General features: G+C 37.1%; 2 protein-coding genes across 5 annotated transcripts in view; one reads left to right on the forward strand and one right to left on the reverse strand.

Moving 5' to 3' along the window:
* ARMC10 (armadillo repeat containing 10) lies at positions 1-12,701 on the forward strand. Of its 3 annotated transcripts, XM_030463942.1 has the most exons (7): positions 1-142; positions 1,369-1,514; positions 2,647-2,781; positions 3,962-4,138; positions 5,235-5,306; positions 6,498-6,731; positions 12,511-12,701. In XM_030463942.1, exons 1-7 carry the CDS (start codon positions 1-3, stop codon positions 12,526-12,528), a joined length of 924 nt encoding a protein of 307 aa, XP_030319802.1. In that variant the 3' UTR covers positions 12,529-12,701. The 3 variants fall into 3 exon arrangements, with proteins under 3 accessions (XP_030319802.1, XP_030319796.1, XP_030319811.1); XM_030463936.1 differs by lacking the exon at positions 12,511-12,701 and having other exon boundaries at positions 6,498-6,856; XM_030463951.1 differs by lacking the exons at positions 2,647-2,781; positions 12,511-12,701 and having other exon boundaries at positions 6,498-6,856.
* NAPEPLD (N-acyl phosphatidylethanolamine phospholipase D) overlaps positions 6,907-26,217 on the reverse strand; it is a 25,235-nt gene continuing 5,924 nt past the window's right edge. The window contains exons 2-5 of one of the 2 annotated variants that reach the window (XM_030463927.1): positions 20,347-20,659; positions 12,853-13,499; positions 11,765-11,879; positions 6,907-10,524 (exon numbers count right to left, since the gene is read on the reverse strand). In XM_030463927.1, coding sequence (XP_030319787.1) covers positions 10,399-10,524; positions 11,765-11,879; positions 12,853-13,499; positions 20,347-20,643 — 1,185 coding nt within the window. In that variant the 5' untranslated portion in view covers positions 20,644-20,659 and the 3' untranslated portion in view covers positions 6,907-10,398. The remainder of the gene's footprint in view (positions 10,525-11,764; positions 11,880-12,852; positions 13,500-20,346; positions 20,660-26,217) is intronic. The other variant, XM_030463920.1, reaches the window with a different exon arrangement.

The raw sequence follows: 26,217 nt of genomic DNA on the forward strand, positions 1-26,217 counted from the left end.
ATGGGGGAGCGGCGCGGGGCGGCGGTGAGAGCGGCGGCGATCGTGCTAGGGGCGGGCGCCTGCTACTGCCTCTGGCGGCTGGCGGCGGGCGGCCGGCAGGGACAGCGGAACCGGGCTGGGGCTGCCCGAAACCCTCCATCAGGTGAGCGGTAGGGCAGGGCAAGGCAAGGTGGGCGATGGCGCCGCGGGGTGGCTGCAGGCCGAGCAGGCGCTGCAGGGCCCATTCAGTGCCTGGGGGGCGGTGCGCACCCGCGGTGGGGCCCAGGGCAGTTCCCGCCCCTCCGGGCAGCTGCTGGCCCGTGGCCTCGGGGACGCGTCTGGTGTGTGTCTGAGAGGGTCCCGCTGTACCATGGCTGCTGGTATTCGGGAGTGTTTTTTTAAATAAGCCTGATTTGTTTCTGTAAAGTCCCCTAAAGCGTAAATCCAATCAGCCTGTTTACTTAATGGGCTGATTTGCTGTTCTGTTTAATTAAAGTTAGTGGTTTCCCTATAATTCAGAGCTAAATAAAGTATTTAGATGACGATGAGAATAAAAAAACTGTTTCATTTTCCAAGCTAGTTTTGTGATTATAATAATTAACTTTGACCTCTTAAATTTTTTTTTCCGAAGAAAACTATGGTGTTTGCCTGCTGACATGTTGGAATGTGGAATTATAAAGGACTGGTTAGCTTCTCAAAAGTCATCTCGAGTCATCTGTGACTAATCTAGCAGTCATAGATTGGGTCTTCAGGCTGTTCATCGAGCTAAATAGTTCTGCCACCACTCTGGCTGAAAACAGCTTTGATGGCATTTGTGTCATTCTTTTTATGAAAGTCAGGTGCTCCCTAATATCATTCTGACTCAGAAGCAGCCTTTCACCAGCTGGCCAGGTGATGCCATTCTTTACATTGTGGCTGTTACTTTGTCATAAAACCTTAGGGTACAAGCAAAGTATCATTACCATAATTTCTGGAAGTAGTAGTCTGTGAGTGAGAAGTTTTATTTTCTTCTCCTACAGTGTCCAGATGGATTTCCACATTTCATTTCAGGCAACACAAGTGAAAAAAATTAAGCTTGGATATTCCTGTTATTTTGAGGGGACGGTTTGCTGCTCATTAACTAAATAGTAGCATATCCCAAGCTCTTAAGAGGTGTTCCTTTTAATTTCTACTTTGAGAAGAGGTAGTCGGAGGACGTGGGAGAAAAGGACAAGTCCTGCTTGTTGTAAAACACAATTCTTTTGCCATGATGTGGTGGTTGGATACAATCAAACTTAGAACAAAATGTCCTACAGCTGAGAGCTAAATCAGCTTTATAAAAAATGTTGTGATAACTATGTGAAATGGCTCCAACTTGGTGTCAAGTATTTAATTTTTAAATAATGACAGACAGCAGTCCGCCAGCACCAACCCATATCATGGATGTGGATGCTCTGCAGAAACTTATTCGTTTGCTCCAGGCAACAGATGATCCATTAATTCAAGAGAAAGCTTTAATCAGTCTCAGCAACAGTGCTGCCTTCTCTGTAAATCAAGTAAGTATTGTTCTATAGAAAACAAGAGCATTTCAGTACCAGTCAGTATGCAAGATGAGAGGTGCTGTTTTGCTGGAGTGACACAGGACTGTGAGCTAGGATAGCTTGTTCTAAAATCCCTTTTATGTCTATGCCTTAATTTTTACTAACTGAAATAATTTACCAGCCTCACAAAATTCATATAAGCTTAATGTTTGTATGACTTAAAGTCTGTACAGAGTTCTGTATTTTCAAAGTGTTGTGATTATATATCTTTTTGTTGCTTAATGTTATGTAATGTTAATGGAGGGGTTGAATTGGAGAAGGGTTAAGTATTCAGGTTCAGGAATAAAATTTACTGAGATAATTTAAACTAATTTTTTATCTTTATGATGCTGTACACTATTTACATCTGAGCAACTTTCCCACAGTCTAGGTCTCTTAGAATCAATGGGAAATATTATGCAGAAAACCTTTGATCTGGATGCAGCTTCTCTTGCCCTAGTAAAGGTTTAACCTCCAGGGTTCCACCCCTCCCTCCCTTCTTCCCTCCCTATTTTTTATCTCTTTTTGTATACTTACAACATTCTGTAGTCTCAAAACTGCTCTTTCAGCATAAATCTCTGAGAACAAAATGTAGCTGAATCTCAAGGCCCACTGGCCCATATTTGATTTTCTTGAAAACAGTGTATGTAATTTTTATTGATTATTAGAGTCTCAGTGAGAAAGATTTTTTAAAAATCAGGTGTAATTGAAAAGACAGGCAAAGTGTTAGAGCTTCCACTCGTAAATAAAGCTGTGTACTGAAATTCTGTTCTCTTCAGTCACAATCTCTGGTACTATGACCTGACCTGTTCAACTATTCTATAAAAACATTATGCCATAAGTACCTTTGATTCTTTATAATCTAAAACACTTTAAACATGGTTTGCAGGCCAAATTTTAGAAGTAAAGGTGTGGTTCCACTGTCAAATAATTTCAAATAATACATTGGTCCTAAGCAGGACTATTCTCAGTTTTTTAAACAGTAGTCTGTTCTGGAAATCTTAATTCACACATTCCATTTGCAATAAAATGGAAACTTTGAGGAAAGACTTCATCATTTAAGTTTTTAATAATCTTATTAAATTTAATATCTTGTTTTACATTTCAGGACATAATCAGAAATTTGCATGGACTTTCTATTATTGGAGGGATGCTCTCAAATTGTGTTCCCAAGGTTAAAGAAAAAGCACTAAATGCACTTAATAATTTGAGTATGAATATTACAAATCAGGAAGAGATACAGGTAAGTTCATGAAAGGAATCCAGGTAATTGAGACACAGGAGACAGTACAGGGCTTTAATCATATTTGTTAAATACAAGTCAGGATGGCTGGTATTTTGAGGTTAGACATACAAGTCAGCAGATCTGGATGACCTGTGCATCCCAAGGCCAAAAGGATAACTTTAAAATGGACTGCATCACTGGCACTTTCTTTTTTAAATGACAGGAATCTAGGCAGTTTGCATTTAGCTTTCACTGGGTGCTATTAAACAGAGATTGTGCTGATTTATAGTTTATAGTGAAATTATATGAGGCAAGAGGATTTCCAGACATGTTTAGAACATCAGCAGTGGTTGTTTAATAGATGGCTGCAGACTGAACTTAGCATAACTCCTTAGGGCAAGGGAGAATAAAATAGTACTTCATCCCCTAAGTTTGTATGAGACCAATTTCTTGGGTGAAACTTTAATCTTAAAAGAGAAGTGTGTAATGACAATGACAAGTCCCACTAGTAAATAGAGTAGATGCTATTTGTGTGCAAGGAGGCAAATGTAGTTTGCAGCATCTTTAGCACTGAGCAACTTTTTTTTAAAGTAGTGCTTGCCAACAGCTAATATTTATATAGGCACAAAACAGCTCCTTTGGTAAAGGCAAAGTTGTTGTGGTTTTTTTCTTAGCTTGGTCTCCCAAGATTCCTTGGATACTCTCATTCAGAAGAAAAACTGGAAAAAGGTACTTGTTAATGTCAGTTGTCATCACTGTTCCTGAGGAGTATTCCAGTGAATAGGCTGGAAAAAAGGATTTAATTCCAAGACTTGTCCTTAGCTTGTTCTTAATATTTAAGAAGATGCTAATTGCTACCAGTGATTTTTTAAAATAACTCATTATAGGAAATGTGCCACTTCTGAGGTGGAGTCAAGGCACTTTGGTTTTTTGGAGCAATTCATGCTTCAGGAAGGTTAGCGAGCTTAACTCAGTAACAGCTGCTTCTATCATGCCAATATAATACTTCAACATAATCAAAACAAACAAAAAAAGTATTTGTTTCCAAGAACCTTTATCAGGTTATGTATTCAGCCAGCAGTGTTCAAGAAGTATTTACACTACTATGGCTAGGCCACTAACACTACTTGTGAATAAAAAAAATCAGCTTGTATCAAAAAAATGTGTTCTCTTATTATGTCCTTCCCTTTTTCCCCAGGTATATATTACAGAGGTTTGTAGGAATGTTGAATCAGCTCCCCTGAACTCTGATCTGCAGCTTGCTGGACTTCGATTGTTGACAAATATGTCTGTTACCAGTGACTACCACCATAAGATGATAAACTCCATTCCATGCTTTCTTCATTTGCTTTCAGAAGGAAGTGAAAGGACACAGGTACTGGAGAGTGTATTGTTACAAACCATATATGAATCTGCTTTACTTGCCTCCTTTTTACTCTGTCAAATGGTTTAGACTGCTAAGAAAATCCAACAGTCATTAATGACAGCAGATAGTGCAGAAAATTCCTAAAATATGGATCTATTTTACTTTTTTAATGTAAATTCAGAAAAGGGGGATGAAGGAAATCTTGATAGTGGGATAGTGGGATAGCTCTTCCAAAGCAGTGCTGTGCTCAGTGCCATTGTCCTAAGCTTTTGCTATAGCAACTCCAGAATTCTCTTCTGCTCAATAAACATTGCTGCTGCATCACAGAGCAAGGAGGATCTGCATGTGAAAGGCTGCACTGATGCATGAGTCTCTCTAGAGAAACACATCAAGCAGTGAAAACCTCAGTTAGGGGTTTCTGTTCCCTTATGCTTATTACATCTCTTGCAACCCTAGTGACTGCAGTAATTGTTCTGATTTGTGAATTACTGCAACATTGAAAGGAAAGCTTCAAACAGGGACCAGATTTGGCAGTTACTCAAGATGTCACAGTACTGTCAATATCAAAATACTCAGATGAAAATCAGTTTTCCACAACACAAATTTCCACTAAGCTTCAGCAGACCTATTTTACTTTAGTACAGGAAGCAGCACTTTGTCTTTTCCTAGTGTTTAGTTAAAAAGATTAGTGTCAGATCATCCAGGAAGGTAGAGGCCTTTTTGTATATGCTTCTGATCACACTGTAAACACAGTAGTTAACTATACTCCATATATTCTAAAAATATTCCATATTTTGCCTACTATTTATCTGTAAGTCTTGCCTTTCTATAAGTCCTTCATTTATGTCTATTAAGTCTTTCTATCTATAAGTCTTTCATGTTTAAGTCAAACTGAATTTGCTTCTGTCTGTACTTTGTACACGGTGTTAGCAATTCCATAACAGTGAATTTTTCCTTTACCAAAGACTGAAGTGTACAACTCAAGATAGTAGTTGACCCCTTCTACTTTTTCCTCTCTAAGTTAACACTGACTTTATTGATGTCTGATACTGCTGTATTCACTGTTTTTGGAGCTTGCAATTAACTTCTATGTTCCTCCTGTCAGATTCAAGTTTTGAAAGTACTGGTGAACTTATCTGCAAATCCAGCCATGACAAGATACCTTCTCAGAGCTCAAGTAAGGTTCTTACTGTTTCCTTGTATTTTTAGCATTTATGCATGTGTATACATCTGTGCATACATGAGGAGAATTCTAATTTATTAGAAGTATATATGCAACTTCTGTGATTCTATGAACTCCAGTACCTGGTCAAAATTAGAAGCAAGGAGTGTGCATTCTTTCACAGGTTAGCTTTCTTCTTGGGTGCAGTGCAATACAGATACTCCACTTGCAGAGGGAAAGTCACAGGGCCTACACACTTACAGACAGTTGGGAATTCTTTCCTGTATACCATTCCAATTAACCAGTGACAACTTGCAGAAGCCTGTTCTTGCCTTCCCTTTTTACCAAAGGGTAGCACCATAAACATTTAAATGTAATGTGCAACATACCCTGGTAAGTTTCAAAACCAAACCCAAAATGTCATTACCAGACATGCAGTCAGTATATAGCTTGAAGACCAGGTACAAATGTCTAATACAAGCAGTACTGTAAATAATCCTCCTCAGCAGCTGTTTCTATAGCTAACATACTGTACTGATAACCACATTCCACTGAAATCACATTACTCAAATGCAGCCATAAAACTGTTGTCTCCAAGCACTGTAAATGAGCTTTTCCTGTGCATTTACCCATGTCTTTGTGAAGAACTTGATCTGACATTTGCTATCACTGGCCTTGGCTTACAGGTTTATTTCAGTTGTGTCATTTCCTCACATCAAAACAAAGACTCAGGGACTAGAATGGTGCTGCATCCTCCTCCCCAAATCAAGTTTCTTAGAAAATGCAGTGGCTTTTATTTTTTAGCTATCTGCCATGAGCAAAGCTAGTCTAGAAGCTACCAGCATTTCATTATTAAAACAAGATTAGGGTAGCTAAATAATAAGTTCTCTGTTAAAAGTGTATCCTTGACTTGTTTATCAGATGTTTATCAGACCTGTTTATCAGCATTTTCCTAACAGCCTCATTTTGGAGATTGGGAGTACAAAGCATTTATTAACTTGTGAAGCAAAAGCCAATCTTTCCTAAAGTTTCTGTGCTGTGGAAGTGCTGTGGAAGTTTCTGGCATGTTTTCACTGCACACAGAGTTCTGGTATTTCACAGGGTTTCTGGTTTAGCTACAGATATTTTTTCCATTTTTTATGTCCGATTTAGTTACATGTAGTTACTGCTGCTGATTAACTGGATATTATTTCTTGTCTATCCTAGGTGCCATCATTGCTGTTACTTTTTGACAACTGTATAAACAGGGATATTCTGCTTAGAGCCCTGGTATTTGCAGCAAACTTGAAAAAGAATGTGAACAATGAAGATGGCACCATGATTCAGGACGAATACAGTGAAGATTCAATTTTCTTTACACTCTGCAGGGACACTGCCCCATTTGCTCAGAAACTGGCATCTTTGTTGCATCACCCTGATGCAGAAGTGAAAGAGCAAGTTGTGAGAATATTAACACAATAGTAATTTTTTTGACAAGCAGACTGACCTGATGAAAACACTTGACCTTAAGAATGCTATGCTAAAAACTCCCAGCAAGCAAACAAAAAACCAACCAAAAAAATTAGTGAATACTCCCATATTACTTACAAACAAAATAGAATGCCACGTGTTTAATGTAGAGAACATATTATTTTTTTAATGAGCGAGATAAAAGCAGTAGCTTAATTAGTACTGGGAAACCACTGTACAGCTGGTACATGTACACAAAGAGGGAGGAATGGTTTAAAACATGAAAACTTTTGTATGTACAGTGAACAAGTCAAATGGATGAGTTCAGTGAATCAAAATATTCTCCATGTCAGAAAGAATTTTTGTTGCCTTACATCTGTTGAATAAATACACCTACTGAATGGTGCATTAAAGATTTAGCAATTAGAGATTAGGGATTTCCATTTTATTCATCTAGTATGTATAAAATGGGTGCAGGCAAATCTTAGAAAATGTTAAATATAAACAATATCAAGCTACCAATGGCTTCCTACAAAAATAGTATTTTCAATAGAAACTGCATATTAAAGTTAACCAGCCTATGTTTTTTTTTCACCTTACCTGCATGGAATATTCTAAAATTTAGTATATCCACTCCATTTAGCCAAACTGCAGTGCAGTTAACCACAACTGTGCCCAATTTCCATACTGTGAAAAAAACAACCAAACAAACAAAAAACTGAAAAGATTCTATCTTGCTTTAAAATTGCCACTCTAAGGAAAGCATACACATACTCAGAATATTTTGTTATGAAACAAGGATTATCTGCAACTGCATTTCAACCTTCTCATCTTTATAAAAAAGTCTTAACTATTACCTAAACTGTTACCAGCTGCTTCACCTTTCTAGGATAACATATCCACTTGGCTCTCAAAGTGCTACTCTCTTCTGTCATTCAGTAGATATTTATTTTCAGTAGGTGACTTTGAAATGGCTAGAACTGCAGGAAAATTGTGACCTTGAAAATACAACATAACTATGCTGTGATCAATACAGGGGTGAAGCTACATGTATCTTATTCATCTACATAGATAGTTTTAACTCATCAGGAACAGAATCAAGGCAGAAATAGAAACTGGCATGATTCCCAGTCAGAAGCCTGACAGTCGCTGCATTGACAGTCAACTTCCCGTTCTCCTTCTCACTGCTCCAAAAGCACTGTTCATTTTGTAATAAGCAAGTTACAGTACAATCAATTAATGACTGGGCACTTTTTGTTGCTTTAGTTTTTTATCGGCTTTTGTATTTAGCAACAGAAAATGAAGGATAGGTCAGACCCTAAGAATTTACCAATGCCACCTTCCTTTCCTGGCAGGAACTTAGACTGTTCTAGATATATCAGATATATGAATGTTCCTTAAACTTAGCAGCAGTGTCTCAGTGTCTCTCTCTGTGTTCTCCAACATAAAAAGTTTTTATACTATCACTTTTGGGTAATTAAAGTTGATCTCTTACCCTTTCCTTTGATAGCAAAAGGGAACCATGATCACACTAAAAATAGATGACAACGTGCTAGTGTTGTCTCTGTCTTCTCTTTCTTGTCTAGAGAGACCTATTTTTAAATGCCTTTTTCATAAAATAATGCTGTTGAGAAGTTTTGAAATCATGCAAGACTCTCCCAGGCGTTTTCACACAAGTGTGCTGTTTTATGATCCCCCACCCTGCACCCAAGATGGAATCTTATCAGCATCTTATCAGCATCAAACAAAGCGTAACAGTCACTGTTCTGCATACAAATGTGGTGGATGAATAGCTCCAAAACACAACATGCCAACACTGACATTTGGTCTGGGATCCTTGTAGGTCAATACGTCTCTGCTATATGGCTGCTTATTTAGTTATTCTGTATTTTAGTTTCATTCTTTCCAAAGTACAGATTTTTACAGAATAGTCTACTGATTATTTTGAAAACTGGAAGAAAAAACTTCAATTTTAGCCATGTCCATCAAAGTGCTCAAAACAAAGTACAGCAGTTGTGGCTCCTCCATTATGAACGTGTAATATACATTATATCATCCAAAATGTTACTGAAGCTGTTCTGTAAATAGAAGGCCAAATGGAGACTTCAGCTGAAATCCTTTCCCAAAATCAAGACTGAATGACATGAGAGTAGTTTTAAACCAGTTTTGAATAACTTCTGGTGAATACATCTCGACCATACTAGAATTACCTTTTCAAATCAAGAAATCTTGATGTTTTGTCAAATGTGAATCTCACCAAATGAACATAAGCCACTTTTTCTTACATGTAAGTGTAATAGTCCTCCGTTGTAGAACCTTTCTTCATCATGAACTTGGACTAACTGATCCTTCCTCCTTGTGCTGTTCTTTGTTGCTATTGAGATCTATAAAACTTCGAGGACTTCCTGATACAAATTTTTAAAAGGTGACTGTCAACAGAAGACTGCAGTTTGCTCCTAACATTAAATCCCCTTTACTGGTTTTAATTAGTTGCTAGAATTTCTTGCCTTTACATTGCAGGGAAATAATGTGTTATTTTTTCAATTTATCTTCATGGGATATGAACATAATATGTAATGCACAGCAAGAGCAAAAAAAAACATTACCCATATTCCATAGACATAAACAAATAATGAGCAAAAAAAATTGCCAATGAATTATGACAGAATAACAACCCTTTTCATTGGCAACAACAGGCTTTAATTCTGCAGTTTAGCATGGCAATCTGATACAGAGACATTTAGCTAAGTCTTACAATAGCAAACAATGCTGTAATCTCTCATTCAACTTTAAAATTACAGGGAAGCTGTAAAAAAAAATACCCCAGCCCTTGCTTAAGACTTTTCACTTAAAAAAACATACTTAGCAATAGGCTGACTCAATGCAAAGACAAGCACCGTTAAGGGATTCTTTCATTCATGTACTGCATTTGCAAAGGAAGTTATTTTAGGTACATTCAGACCTAACTTAAAAACACTGACAAAACAACAAAAGTGTGCAGATAACCTGGCCAGCAGTAAGTTTTACACCTTGATGATACAATATTAAATCTCTCTTTAAAAGGCACGTTTCATTAGGTCATTTTAAAATTCAGCTTTTGTGGTTCATCAATATATGAAAATGTGGAAGTACTTGGTAAAATAAATATTTTACTGTGCCTGTGCTCTAACAACACAGCTGTATTGGAAGACTCCACCCCACAAAACATACAGTGAAGCTGTCAAGGTACAGAGCCTAACCTGAAGATTAATGACTAACAGGGGGGAGATGGTGATCTAACAATGCCTAAATCAAGTCAGCCATTAATTCTAAGAGTATGCCCTGCACTGAGGTTATTATTGCTGTTACAGCTAAGATTAAGAGTTTTTAAAAAGAAAATGAGTAATTTATCAGTGGTGAACATAAGAGTTGAAACTGAAGTTATTCCCAGACAGTATCTTATATATTAACAACCAGTTTTTAAACCACCTCTCAAAATTTATAAACACTATAACTAGTAAAATTTATTATGAAAGTGGTATGCAAGTTTTAGTTCCCACTGTCATCTAAAAATCCAATACACTCCAAAAGAAAAAACTACCTTGTAAGTACATTATATTAATACATGTAACATTAATTGCTAGTTCAAATCAAGCTTACAAGGAGCTGCAAACTGTCATTATTCAAGTCCATCATTTGTACTCAAGTCCCGTGATTCTCCGTGGTTTAAGACAAAGAAGTCTTCCTTTTTTAAGCCGTATCTTTCAAGAGCTTCATTCAGTTTAATTGGGGGATCCAAATAATACTGAAAAAATAAGCATATAAGGAAAAATATAACATTGCAGCATTTGGGGAAAACAATAGCACTTCTGGATCTTATCAAAAGCATGCTTTGCATTTTTAAAATATCTAAAAAGGAGGATTATAATATTTGTCAAATTAAAATCTTTGGTTTCATTTTGTTTTCAAATGGTAAAAATGCTGATGAACAGTTGTAGAGTAATTAGCAAGGCACAATCTATCATCCAAAATGCAGTTTTCTTCACTGTATTGAACTATGTCCCTTTGGGGCAGACACAGGGCGAGAGGAGGAAGGGTTGGCCACACAGCACAGCAGGCTGTGCCTTCTCTCATTCCACAAAACAAAGTCCTCAGCTTTGCTGTTTAACAACTACTGCTATTTCAGGGAGGTCCCCCTGAAGTTACTTCATTATATTGGTTTTATTTCAGAAAAGGCATCATCAGGGAGAAACCAACCATCTGTGTGTGCTTCTGCAGACTTGGTAGCATTTGTACTGTGGGCTCTAGCAACAGAGCTTATTGGAAGTATCGTGGACAGAAAATGTTATACACAAGTTAAACAGAAGTTGGTATCCCAGGCAAATATAGGTAACAGCATCAGGACTGAATTATAAGCTGAAATGGTGCAAATAATGGAAAGACAAAGTTGAAGAAGAGGTACCAGACACAGTGTATGAAAGTAGATGTAGATACTACCCTTCCACAGCATTTTTAGCCACTGTGAAGGTGCCTGCATAACCATATATAAAACTGGGGACTTGGTCATGGCACATTCAAAAATTATTTTAAAAATCAGTAATTCAGAATATTCTTGCTGGTGGTTAACTAAAAATCTAATATTAAAATACTCTTCAGTGTATTTACTAGACAGACATGATTAATAACCACTGTATTGACCAATAGGCACACAATTCTTAGTCTCCAAGTGATGTACTGCTGACTTTACTTTTTTTGTTACGTACATGTCCCCACATTTCAAGTTCCTCAGCTTTCAGATATCAGAAATCCTCCACATTTGTTTCACTCTGTACTTTCAAACTAATCTTAACCACAGAAATATTTTATGTACTCGATTATGAAAAGCTAAGCATTGTTTTTAAGTGCAGTACATACAGTAACAACTTTTCACTCATTCTAGGTTTACTTAATACATTTACAGATACATAATTAAACTGCATGAGCAAAGCTTCATTAATGACTGCATGCTCAGGGAATCTGAACTCATATATAGTGTTGAAATTTACCTCATTTGCTAAAGCAAAGGTTCCCCAATGAATCGCTACAGACTTCTTTGCTTGAACATCAATATGGATTCTTACTGCTTCTTCAGGATCCACATGCTGGTATTTCATAAACCACCTACCAAAACACAAAGTAAATTTTTTCATCACCTAATTCTGTTGAAGATGTCAACACAGGAACCACTCGAAATCAATAAACTGAAATATACTAATATAGCCACTAATATAAATCAGCTGCTCATGTTTTTCAGTCCCCTTTTCAAGTGTATTTTTTTTATCTATAATTTAATAATACAGAGACATATTACTGGTGTCTTGAGGCATTAAGGCCATAAGATTTAAATCCATCTCTGAAAAATCTTCATGCTAGCAGCACACACCAGAAAGTGTCTGCTTCTGAAGATAGCCTAAGGGAGCAGTGGCAAAGCAGAAGAGAACCTTTCGAGCATTGTTGAAAGACTGAAAGGCTGAAAGATACCATATTTTTACCATGTTATTCTGATCCCTCTCTTCCCTTCTCAGCCTATATATGCTCCATTTCCAGCATTATATCAGCATTATCATCTAAAAGTTTAGATAGCTTGTTTTAAGTAGAATACAGTTGCCTAAAAAATCAGATCTTTCACACTCTATAAAGCATTCATCTTTATCTCCAAATGAGCTGCAAAATCAGCTTAAAACTGAAGCAAAAGAAAAACATAGCAAATTGCATGCATCTAAACTGGTTGTATTAATTGATGCAATTTCAGAAAAAAGCCACAAAGTAATTCCAGATTTCTACTCTACATTTTGTATGGAAGAAAGTCAGCTGATTCATCCTTGCTATGCTTAAGACTGAAGACAAAACTCTTCAAGAACATCACAAATACACCAGCAAGAATCCAACACAGTGAAGCTCCATCTTCCAATTGCCTGCTTTTTTATTTGTCATTCAGCAATGTCCTTTGGCCTCAGCAACTTCCTTCTTTTACCTCTATATTGTATTGTATATTCTTAATAAAGTATACCTACAGTTTTCACTTCTGGGTGTATTTTTTGTCATCAACATATCATTTAATTTATGCATTTTGATCAAACTTTGATATTCATACCTCGGCTCGTAAGCTCCAATGGGAATGGCTGCAAGATCAAAAGGCCCAAACCTTTTACCTATCTGTTCAAAAGCAACACAATATCCAGTATCTCCTGAAAAGAAAAACCTATTCCAAGGTCCTAAGACAGACCAGCTGCCCCAAAGAACCTTGTTATCATCTGTTGCAGTCCTTTTGCACCAGTGTTGAGAAGGGGTAAAGACAAAAGTTACTGCATCGTGACCGGGGACGCAGTTCTCCTCCCACCAGTCCAGCTCAATCACATTCTCACAACCACATCTCTGCATCCAGTCCAAGAGCCCCAGAGGCACAAACCAGCGCAGCTCACTCCCAAAACGTTCATTTAAACTCGTGACAGTGTTGTAGTCCAAGTGATCATAGTGGTTATGGCTGATCATGACTGCATCTATTTTGGGGAGCTGCTCGACTGTGCACGGAGGTCCTCGGAAGCGCTTGGGACCCATCAGCTGGGTGGGGGATGCACGCTGGCTGAAGATTGGGTCAGTAAGAAATGTAAGTTCATCCATTTCCACCATAACTGAGGCATGTCCCAACCATGTGACTCTCATGCCAGTTCCTGTCTTCCCAGCAAGTTCTGGCTTTTGAACAAAGTAAGGTTTTAACACTGGAAGCTCTTTATCAAGTTCCTAGGGGGAAAAAAAAAAAAAAAAAAAAAAAGAGAGAACAAAATATACATTTCAGAATGTGCTTGGCTGTGGAACAAAAACTGCATACAAGGCACAAATGATTACAGTCAATGCTTGTGTTTTGTTTATCTTTTTAGACAACCAGAGAACTGCAACACAGACCAGATGCCTTTTTAATGACCCTTTTCCCAGCTGCTTCCTCCTAATTCCATCTTAGGTTTTTTGTAAGATTTTCAATTCTATCAAGGGGCAGAAGAGAGAGCTCAGGTACATGCCATCGGGCTAGGAGACCTTACAATAGAGAAAGCCTGAAAGCACTGCAGTGAAAGCATTGCTTTGCAACCAGTTGACTTTCCAACCTGGAAAAAGATGTGTATGTGTATATATTTATATATGTATGTATATGTATACACAGGCACACATGCACAGTTACTGCAATGAATGCTCAAGTTCAGCTTGTACAACTTATAATGCATCCTCCAAGTCCTAGCACAAATAAGTCACAAACGTACAGGTGAAAGAGAATCCCATGCTACCAACAGGAGTCTACAAAAAATCTGTTCTATTAGCCTCTAACAGACCTCTTTCTCCCCATTACATACAAAAGCAGAACATGGAGGTTAACTTAATTTCTCTAATGCTAATTTTTACAATTCTCCTTTCCCATCCTGCCAAGAATTCAATGAACATTTGTAAAACACAAACTAAAACTCAGATCTCATTTTCAAGATGGAGCTTAGAGCACCTAGCTATGTTCCTCATTGTGTTTTATTGAAGTCTTCAAGGTAATTAAAGTTTAAGTATTACTGAATAAATCACTATGCTGATCTGAGTGTTTCAGAGGCAGTCTCATGAAGGGCTTCAACCTAAAGCCATACTCCTCTTTCTAATAAAATAGGGAAATCTTCCCCTACCTTCTCTCTTGCTCCAGTATGAATACTTATGCAGTCCTCACTCAAGTATGATGGGCCAGGGAACTGATCCAGCTGAACATTAATCCAGATGAGTGAGCTTGCAGCTCGATGGGCTTCCAAATGTGACACTATGTGTAGCCTCAAGAATGCTACAGTTGGCTCAAAGGAGGGCATGGCTCTATGTTAACTACTGAAAGTCACTGCCCAACTGCTGCACCTTCTCTCATTTTGAACAGGAGTTACATTCTTCATTGCAGGTTGGCTGAAATGCTCATGCAAAAGTTTTACTTGTAATAAATAAGAGCTTTCATATTAAAAAAACTATCAAACAGAAAGTCCTGCTGGAGTTCCTGACCATCTCCAGCTCCACCTCCATGTGGCTATGGCTCTTCTAAAAAGTTCTGGTTTCAACTCCTCATATCACTTGAGAAGAATTTTCACACGTTAGGCAGCTTCTACAGACTCCTGACACTCCTCTCCCTGATAATCCCAGATGTTCCAGCAAATCTGGTTCCTAGCCAAGTTCTCTCTCTCATGGTCGTTGCTCTCATTCTCTAGGTTTAGGACATTAAATGACCACTACCAGTGAGCAGACACAGAGCTGACCTCCCACTCCCTTACAAGCTCAGCTAATGCTTGAACAGTTTAGGAATCTAGAATTTCCTTTGCTAAAACAGTCCTGACAGCTCCAGGGAACTTACTTTCTCCACGATATTTTATTGATTTGCAGGGCATATGTTGGGAAAAAACAAACACACATATCTCCACCTCCCTGCACTTCCACTGTAAATAATAAAATATTCATGAAATTGCTTTTTTCTGAGAGCTAATGTGCAGAGATGTCTACTGAAAAAGTTTCATTTCTGTTTCCAGGAACAAGACATAGATAACCTTCAATAAAGCTGAATATAAGGTCATGACAAGTAATCATTTAGTTCATGCAAGAATATCTCTTATCAATTTCATTTTTAGTACATAGGAATGAAATTGACAGCAAAAATTTAAACCATGCAGTGTTATACTGTGACACTTCAATTAAAAAAAAAAGTAAGAAATAAAAAAAAAAGAAAGGAAGATCCACAAAGCTAACATAATACTAAACACTCAAACTAGGACAACCCAAATTACATGTGGTCAAGTCAACAAATCAGATTATATAAAACAAATTCATCTCAGATATGGAATTTAATTATTCTCATGATGCAATTTAGGTCAGTAAGTACATTGTTTATGGAAAATGTTCTTTTAAGGACCTGTTTTTAGAGGTAGAATACAATTTATTCTGAGAACTCTGAATTAATCTATTTTTGCTAACATTTGACACAGAGTAGTTATAAAAACTATCATGCAATATTAATAAACAATAAAACTGGATGAAGAACTGGGTAACTGGCAGATGTGAACAATGAGTTCTTAACTGAGACTCAAACATACTGTACTAGCTTTGACTGGGTAGAGTTAATTTTCTTCCTAGTAGGGGCTATGCCGTCCCTGCCCATTTAGGAGGGGTTAGAACTACATGATCTTTAAGGTCCCTTTCAACCCAAACCATTCTATGATTCTATGTTTTGTACTTGTGCTAAAACAGTGTTGATAATGTACTGGTGTTGTAGGAATCACTGAACAGTGCTTAGAGAAGATCAAAGCCACCAGGATGGGGGTGCTGGAGAAGCTGGGACAGGGGCACAGCTGGGATAACTGACCCCAACTAACCAGAGGGATTATCCTACAGCACAAAATGTCATGGTCTGCAATAAAAGCTGGGGGAAGAAGCAGCAAGGGAGAGATATTCAGAGTTATGGCATCTGTTTTTCCAAGTGACCATTATGTGTGATCGAGTCCTGCTTTCTTGGAGATGGTGGAACACCTGCCTGCTGATGGGAAGGAGTGAACTGATTGCAATGTTCCCGTAATTAAAGGTAACCTACAAAAAAGATGGAGACTCCCTATTTACAAGGAGTCACATGGATAAGACAAGGGGCAATGGGCACAAGTTGCTTCTGGCAAGACTCTGAACACAAGAGGAAAATTTTTTCACTATGAGGACAGTCAGACATTGGAAAGGTCTCCCAGGGGAAGTGATGGCTTCCCTGACTTTGGAAAGTTTTAAGTCTCAGCTTGACAGGATGCTGAGACATATCATATAAACAATAATATTAGAAGGGGTGGACCAGATGATCCTTGAGATCAAGGATTATGATCCTTCAAACCTGATCCTATGATTACTTTGCTTGTACAGACAGCTTTTGCTTTACCTATTAAAACTGTTTATCTTGACATATGAATTTTTGCACTTTTGCCCTTCCAATTCTCTCTGCCATCCCACTTAGGGAGAAGTGAGTGAATGGCTGGGTGCAGCTCAGCTGCCTACCAGGGTAAGAACTGGCTCTGGTCAGACTGCACCTAGAGCACTGTGTTCAGTTCTGGGCCCCTCACTACATGAAAAACATTGAGTTGGTGGAGGTCAGAGAAGGGAACCAAGCTGCTGAAGGGTCTGGAGAAAAAGTGTTACAAGCGATGGAATTGGTAGTTATGTTTGGAGAAGAGGAGGCTGAGGGGAGATCTTATTGCTCTCTAAAGCTATCTGAAAGAAGGTTGTAGGGAGGTGGATGCTGGCCTCTTCTCAAGTAAATAATGATAGGACTAGAGGAAATGGCCTGAAGTTGCACCAGGGGATGTCTTGACTAGATAAAAGGAAGAATTTCTTTATTGAGCAAGTAGTCAGGCATTGGAACAGGCTGGGAGGTGGTGGAGTCACCAACCCTGGAGGTATTTAAAAACCATGTAGATGAGGCACTTCAGGACATGCTTTAGTGAGCATGGTGATAGAGATGTAAATATTTTACTTTTTTTAAAATTTATTTATTTTTATAAGGGGGATGTTGATGGTTGGACACAGTGAACTTAGAGGTCTTTTCTAACCATGACAATTCTTTGATTTTGTGATTTGCACTGTCAAAGGCTTTACAGGGGTGTCACTAGCTATAAAGCAAGACCAAGCTATAAAGTATTTCAAATAGTTTATATTTAAAGGCAGAACTATACAAAGCATTTGTAAAAGACACACTGACAAGAAGACTGATAAATAAAAAGCAGCACAGTTTAAACAACTGAGCTGCTTAAATTAAATTCTGTAAACAAAAGTTCCAGGCACACCAAGAGCATAAAGGGAGGGTAGCTTGGAAAGCATGAGATCTACAGTATGAGATCTACAGGGTTGTGACACATAGGCCTCTGATCCAAATCAATGATTCCTCAGAGGATGAGATCAGAAATTAGGCATTTTGTTGAGCTATCACAGAAAATCCCAAAGGGAAATAGCTAAATAAATCAATTCTATTAATTCTCTGTTCGTGCATTTTATTTTAGAGGTTGTTCCTTTTTTCTTCATATTTTACAAAAGTTTGCTAAAATCCCTAGAATAACCTTTTAAAGCAATAAGAACTCATTACTCAGTTCATAAGATTTCAAACTTCAACACAAGTTCTACTGGTGGTATACTACTTAAAACTCATACAAAAGGATAAAACAACATAATGAATGAAATACATAATCTTTTGGTACTTTCATCCTGCTATAGTACAGCTTGATCTCTGTCAGACTGACCAGAAGCATTCTAATACTACAAGAAATATAACAGATCTTTGAAATACAGCATAAATGTCAAATCAGCTACCAACAGAAGCAAAATGTGTCAAATACTGCCTTATCTTCATCCCTGGAGTAACAAAAGTGTTTCTCCTGCTGTGCCCCTTCCTCCTCCTATGCTGTTCTTTCCTTCCTAATGCAAACCAAGCAGAAACACATGACAGATTTTGGTAAAACCAGCTAATTAGCTTAGGATTTTTGGCACTTAGAGCATACTGGTTTTTACAGAAACGAGAACAATCTAAGTTGTTGATCCAACACTGAAAAAAAGTTATTAATACAGCCTGTAATGAAAATACAAGAAATCTATGCATTCTGGATAATGAAACAGGCTTGTTGTGAAGGCATGATTATAATACATATAGCTTTTACACAATGAAGTACAGATCCTGGATAATATGTTTGGTTTTTTTTTACATATGCAAAGCACTTGGTTCATATAAACTGAACCTGCCCAGCAGAGCAGGGTGTCACTAGGCACACTCAATGTGGAAATTAAAGCAGGAGTCTGCTCAAAGCACTTGCTATCTAGCAGTGCTAAATAAAGTATGGAGCCCTTAGTCTGAATTTTAAACAAGCTCAGAAATGCTTTACTGGTCAATTTAGGTGTGGAACAAACATAGCTGGAACCAGCATCAAAACATCTGAGGACTTCAGAAATGAATTTCATTGATCCCTATCTGAGTTTTTCTATCTCTGAGTTACTTCACTGAATAATCGTAGGCACTTAATTGAAAGACTTCATATGCAAAACAATAGTCTGAAATTAATCCAAATTTGGTCAGTGAGACAGCTTTATGACTGGTACAGTGAAGATTTCTTTGCAATCATCCTTTATTGAAGGGATAATCTGTAAATTAAAGGGGAGCGCAGCAGTTCTCCACTGCTACCAGAGAGCTGTATGTTCTGTACTCTGTAGTCCATCTTAACCCTGCCTTATAGGTATTTCAGTCACTTACCAGGTTTCTGGATGATGCTGGCAAGATCCATTTGGAATGGGGCAGTTGGAAATGCCAAGGCATGAATTTTACACAAATGGGGCCAAAATATCATATGCAGAACAATGCCTAGAAAGCTGTGCACACTGAAGTGTTACATGGTACAGATGATGTACAGAATCGGGACACCAAATTTAAAATATTAAATTGCTGGAAGAGATCTCAAGACTGACATAAGTTTGTTGTGCTTTCTGAAGTCAAATTATTGTTATTATAGAACAATTACAGCCAAAATTATTTCCCCCTTAAACATTTTCCATGCCACACATCCTTAAAGAAATCCCCAAACCTCTGACCATCATGTGTTACTAAATAACACAGCTTTCCCGTCCATGAAGCCAATCAAATTCCTTCCTTCACAGGTAATTCACATATGATAAAAATAAAGAGTATAAGCTTTTTGCTAAATACTGAATTTATAGCTTAAGCATGCCTCCTTGGATGTTTAAAAGCATTATTGACTCCTGTTTGTTCAAAAACCTGTTTGTTCACCCTTCAGCTCAGCTTTTCCAAGGTGCAGACAACACATTAGAAACTATACTGAGAAGTAATCCTCACAAAAATAACCTGTGGCTTTCCAGTATTCATCACTCTTCGTGGCAAAGAAGCTTCTCTCAGAAGCTGCTTCCCCCACTTCCTTCTTTATATACAATATCTGACAAAACAGTACACCATGAACAGATAATGATCTTTCACAGTAAAGTGACAATAAACCCTTAGTATTTCAGTAGAAATACAGCAGTAATAAGGTTTTAATGTAAATAATTTTTTTCTCCTGGTGTACCAAAAATATAAATTTGCAAATGCTTCCATAAGTAAATGACAGCAAGTATTTATTATATTTTAATGAAAAAGATGTAATGCATGTAGCAAATAGCAGCCTAGGGAAAGGGGAAGGCAATTTTTAAAAACTAGATATACCACAGCTATTTCATGCAATATGAATTATGTTAGTAGCACACTTCCTAAGGCAATATCTATTAAAAAGGCAGGAGTGTAACTGTAGTTTATGAGCTAGGGGGGCACTTTTGTTGTTTTTGTAAATATAACAGAGCTGGATAAATCAAAGGGGGTGGACAAATAGAAAGGAGAGAATAATTAAAGAGGCAGGAAGCATTAACCCATCTTTTGAGAGGAGTAAAGCAATAATAATATCAGAAAAACAAGACTTAGAAAAGTCTCCAAAAGATGATTAAGGAAGTATTAGCTAGAATCTCTCCTATTTTATTAGTGAGAACAGAGATAAAAGTAGTCTAAATCAAGAGCAGAAAACATACAAGTATTTACCTGTTTTGAGCATGGCACATTGCTGTTATTTTTTTCCATGAGGGACCATTTTAAAATATTTGGCAGAGTTGGTGATTTCCACGTTGGCCACGGGTTGACAAATTTCCCATCTTTCCCTCTCTTTGATTTAGTTACATCCTCTTCTAACCTGTAGTCCAGCCTGAAGCTTTTCCTGGAGGTCCTGGAAGAATCACTGCCCCTGGAACCTCGACCCGAATTCTGACGTTTCCTCACTGCTTCTTTAGGGTACTGGTTACAGGCAGTCAAAGGCTGCTCTTCATGCATTTTTTTATCCATATCTGTTTGAGAAGAACTGAAATAAATTTTGAATTAATCAATCTTTTCTTGGACAAACATCAACATCCATAAGATTGAATGTTTTCACACACACTAGAAAGAAGCCTGCTTTCTCATTTTATCACCTACTGTACTTTTCTCTCAACAGAATATACTTTAAAACAGCTGCTATTACACAAAAGACTTCAAAAACATGCTGTGGCAAGTAGACATGAGATCTCTTTGTAGTTCAGGTGGAATTTTACCCCCTGGTATGCACAGCTTCAGATACTAACATTATTATCTAGCAACTCCAAGAGAGAGGGGGAAGGGTTCCCTAATTTACGTTTGGGAAGAATAGGAAGTTCCTCCTGCAACTTATGACATTTAGTGCCTCATGTAATACAATCCTGAGACACTGCAACTGTCCTGTACCTTAGGATTTGCCTACACAGTGATTCTGGTTTGTACTAAGAGCAGCAACCTCATGTAGCATTAATAGGACATTACTTTCACTGACAAGATGCACAGATATGCACAAAAGTCAGAACACAAAAGACATTTGGTCCTATTTCCTATCTGGTCCAAAATGAAGGAAGAGTTTATTGTAATAATAGTAAAAGTAACTGCTTCAAATACAATTTAGATTCACATTTAATTGAACTGACTATTGAAAGGCCACAGAAAATTGGAATATCAAAAAAAAAATCATGGCTGCAATGTCTGTTCTTAATTCCACTGTGAAATTTTAAAGTGAGAAAATAACTGAGAGAAGATTATTCCTAAAGATCACAATTCTGAGGCATTCTGGGGTAGAAAAAGCAAATTTCCTTATTTTATAAGTTGGTGAAACAATTCACTGCACAGAATCACTGGAGCTAGAAGGGATGTCTAGAGATCATGTAATCCACCCCCCTGCTAAAGCAGAACTACTTAGAGCACAGCTGAAGAGAAATGCTTCAGTTTCTATACTTACTTCAAGATCTAAGTTGAAAATAAATACATTGTTCTGACAGTTTTGGTTTGTTTGCTTGTTTGTTGCTTTGGTTTTGTGTTTTGTTTTTTTTTTTTAAATATGCTATTCTTAAGAGTGAGCAAGTTTCTGGTACTTATAAACTCCACCTGATAAGAACAGGAAGATGAACAGTAATGAACAGACTGCATGATATATTGCTTAGGTGCAGAAATAATTTTTAATAGCAAACTGTGAAGTCCTCTGGAAAACCCTCTACCACAGCCTATCTATTGTTATCATTAGCTCAGATATATTAGAACTTTAGCTATACTCATATGAGAAGCACTGGGTTGATGCATCAAAGACAATCTGCTCAAGCATTTTCAAAGAACAGTACCAAATTTAGCCCAGTTTTCTTAGTAATTGTGTAACTCACTGTGCCTCTCATAAGCTCATAATTCCAGGGAAAAAGAAATATATTGTTATTGTGACATAAGAGGTAAGGTTTTATGCACACATAAGATGTTATCAAATTGAACCCAAAGGCATTTACTGGTGATGCTCTAACTTCAAATGCAAATCCTATCCCTGCTATTTTAGCAGCAACTGAGTACTAAAAAGAAAGTGTGGTATCAGCTGCAAAGATATGACAGTTGATAAATATCATGAAATATTCTTAGCCATTATTTTGAAACACACTAGACATAAAATATTAACACATCAAAATTCACTTCTGATAAAGAAACAAGAACAACTTTCAGGAAACACTGCTGATATTTTTTTTTCATAAATAGTAACCTTGGTCATAATCACCATTTATATATTATCTATTTAGCAATAATATACCATCTCTGCATCAAAAATTCAGTTTATCTGTTGACACTCCTAAGCTTTATTTCAATTCCACTGATCATTTACTGGGAATCACCCTTCAATTTATCTGCCACCCAACTTGCCCTATACCTCTTTAAACAGAAATAAATTGCCACAAAAAGGCAGACACAATATCCAAAAAATTGTAATGGATATCTTAACTGTTACTGTTGGGGTTTTTTTGGCATTCCTCAAAGAGCATTTTCAATGCCAAGTCAGCTTATTAATTCAGCAAAGCATGCAGACACAGCATAAAACATCTACTCTTCTAGAAAGCATCATGAAAACAAACCACAAAGGTTTAATCAGATAGGTACTTAATTTAAGGAAATTCTTCTGTTAAAATCTCAGATGTCTGATTTTTAAATATATATAACTACTGTAATTATTGTTCCTACATGACATTTTATATTAGAGACCGGAGTGCCTAAGGTTTTATTTTTAAGGCTTTTGCTTATCTATCCATTCATCTCTAAAATAGGTGAATTCTTCTTTTGCTTAAATTTTCATATAAACCTTTGATCTTGTTCTGAAAGTATAAACCTCTAGGGGAAGCCAGGATCAGCTATGCTGATTAAACGAAGACAATGCCAAAGCATTTAAGGCACTGCAGGTATCTGTCTGCCAACATATTTTCCACATGATGCACATACATTACTTCATTAGTATTCCATAAGCAACTGAAGGGAGAAAAGACCTCAGTGCTCACATAATACTTTAAACTCTTTTACATGTGTAAGAAAGGGAGACATTTACAATTAACTGACGAAGTATTCCTGATGAACTGTAGATTCCTCTGAAGTATCAATCTTGCCAGTTCATATCCCTTTAATTTCAAGTGGTAAAATACATACTACAATATTCATGGAAAGTAGTAAAAGAAATTTAATATTTGTTATTAAAAAAAAAAGTAGATGATAATTCCTGAAAGCCATCAGTCATTAGCTTAAAATAAAAATCAAGCAGTTACCAGTTCGAGATTCTTACCCTTTTGCAAAAGAGAGCCAGTACATACAAGGAAAAATGACAGGTATTATTTTAAATAGTAGAAAATACCCAGAAAATACCCAATCAGAAGAGAGCTGATTTTTATCCACCTTTCCTGAATTCTTCCCCAGGAAAAATAATAGTTTGGCACTTGAGCAATAAATTTAAGCCCTGAATTGCCAGCCAGATTATGAGCAATATAGACTCCAAAATCAAACCGAAGTAGAGCTGTGTTCACTTACAAGGGGTAGTGGGGAGGGAGTCACATCCTTGGTGAATATTTGGTATTGTAATGTTTCACAAGAAAACTTCTTGTTTCTACACTTTTTAAAAAAGGGGAAACTATTCTACTTAAAAGTATTAAACTACTTCTTAATGAGGTGACTTAGTCCCAGATAAAGACAAGTGGATTGCCACCATTTGCAAGAAGGGCTCAGGGCAGGATACAATTCTGTCACCCCCTCCATGCTCAGAAATGTTTTACTCTTCCAAATGAATTTAGAAGAAGAACTGGACCAAGATTTATAAACTACTGAAGGAGACCATTAGTCATGCCAAATACACAAAGCCAGAAGGTAATTTTGACTGAACATCACTGCTGTCTAATGAATAGGATGAAGTGTCATATGAATCAAAATGCAGAACTTATATAACTGGTTTTCCAGCACCAAATGCTATTAAGGGACCCCTAGTAATCCACAAAGCCAGAGAGAAGTTCTAGATCAGACAGGAAAACCCATGTCTACCTCCCAATAAACAGGCTTACACCTATAAACAGCTTGGGAAGGTGAAAAATAGCCTTTAGGACAACAGGTTTGGGGTCAGTTGTTTATTTTAGCATTGCTTATATAACCAAATACAAACATTTTTTTACTTCAAGTCTTTTGCTTATTTAGGAAAACAAAAGCTTAGTTAAACACTTTTAATACTTTGTCTTCCTGTTCCAAAAGAAGCTTTGAAACAGGAGACATTAATATTACAAGAAGCACTCTGTCATTAACATTTTTCTTCTTAAATTCTCTTTTTATGCATTGCAAAGCTTCAAGCAAAATTATTTTAACTTTATTTGAAGAATAAATGCATCAACACAAAATTTATTGTGTCTTTGCCTTTTCAACCCAATCTTCCCTACATTCACTACTCCACAGCTGAAATTAATGTAGTTGCATATAGCCATGCACAGACATGAACCATGAAGTCTGCCAGCAATGATTTATCCTTATTTTCTGAATAGAAATGTGTTCTTCATTTAACAAATTCATAAGCCAGAAAGTTAAAGAAAATGTTATTATGAAACTATGTTTTACTGGAACCCAACAACAACCACGAAACTTCACACTTAACTTGCAAACATCCCATAGTTTTCCAAATATCCTTATTTCCCTCTGTTTTTGAAGAAAAAAGTTTGGTTCATTTCTAAGTGCTGCCTCTCTCTCTAGACTACATACTCTATGCTTCATCGTGCCACTGGAGCCTTATCAAAGCAAGAGTCTGAGCTTTCTGCAAGCCCTATACTGCTACAAAGCTCAGTTTTCTTTCAACATACATACTTTTTAATATGGCAAAATGCAAACTTTTTTGCTTGAAACTGGGGAAGAAAAAAAATTCAGCTAGAAGGTAAGGTACTTGCAAACAGTAGGGAGCGTACAGGTAATTTTTTTAAAAAAGCCTAATGCATGCTCAACTATCAAACAACTGCCAGCTAAATGTTGGCTATGCCTTTATTTTTTTAAATTGTCTGGTTTAATTAATAAAAAGTTTAGACTGGAAAAGTCTGAATGCATTTAAACTTTTATTGTGTAGTACTTCAGGCTGTTCATCATACCACCATAGCCCTAAAAAGCAAGAATCTGAGCTTTGTGCAAACTATACTGCTATATGACTGGGAAGTTTTCTTTCATTATACATATTTTTTATGATTGCAGCAGCAGTTGCAACAGCAATTATTCCAGACACTCTTGGACTCAGGATTACACACAAAGAATATCTCTATAAATTATTATTTGAGGTTTCCCATTGAAAGTAGCAGGCAGGCACAGGAAGTGCAGAAATTTTCATTCAGATTATCAGCTATACTAAACAGCCAGCTTTGGATTTTGTGTGATGTCTTATTTCCATATTTTCCAAGCATCCAGAAAGCAGAAAATCTATGATAGTACAGCCCTCTTTCATTATCAGATGCACCCATTTCATAGCCCAGCTACAGGCTGCCAGCCCAGTTCTTCTCTGTTCTCAACAGATTGCTGAGTATCTACCCCTCCTGCACAGTGATCTTCTGTACTGTTCAAGAAAGATGAATAACTGAGTTGATAACAGAAACAGAAATAACTTTATTCCACAAACAAACTCATAGAATTAGGATTAATGCTATGCCATCCCTTTGTAGTTTTGAGGATCAACAGTAAAACAAATGTGAAGCATTTACCTGTGCCCATCTGTTGTCAGGCATATTCTTACAAGAGTTATATTACTTACATAGCCACCACCATGAGCAAACCTATTTCTGCCCTCATTGCTCCCCCAGGTCTGCCAAAATAAATATTTGTGTCCATATCATGAATTAGTTCAATAAACTGATGTAGCTGATGTAGCTTTTTAAGTCCCATCCCCTAAACAAGCACGGAATTTTCACCTGCCCTACTGTGTAACTATGCAAGTGTTTATACCAACAAACTGGCTAGGACAGGGAAGGGTGAGAACAGGAATACACTGTTGTAAACAGAAACTATTTATGCCAGTGCTGCTATAAAAAAGGCAATTCATTAAATAACCTCTATTTA

Source organism: Calypte anna, chromosome 1 (genome assembly GCF_003957555.1).
Source record: "Calypte anna isolate BGI_N300 chromosome 1, bCalAnn1_v1.p, whole genome shotgun sequence".
Lineage (NCBI taxonomy): Eukaryota > Metazoa > Chordata > Aves > Apodiformes > Trochilidae > Calypte > Calypte anna.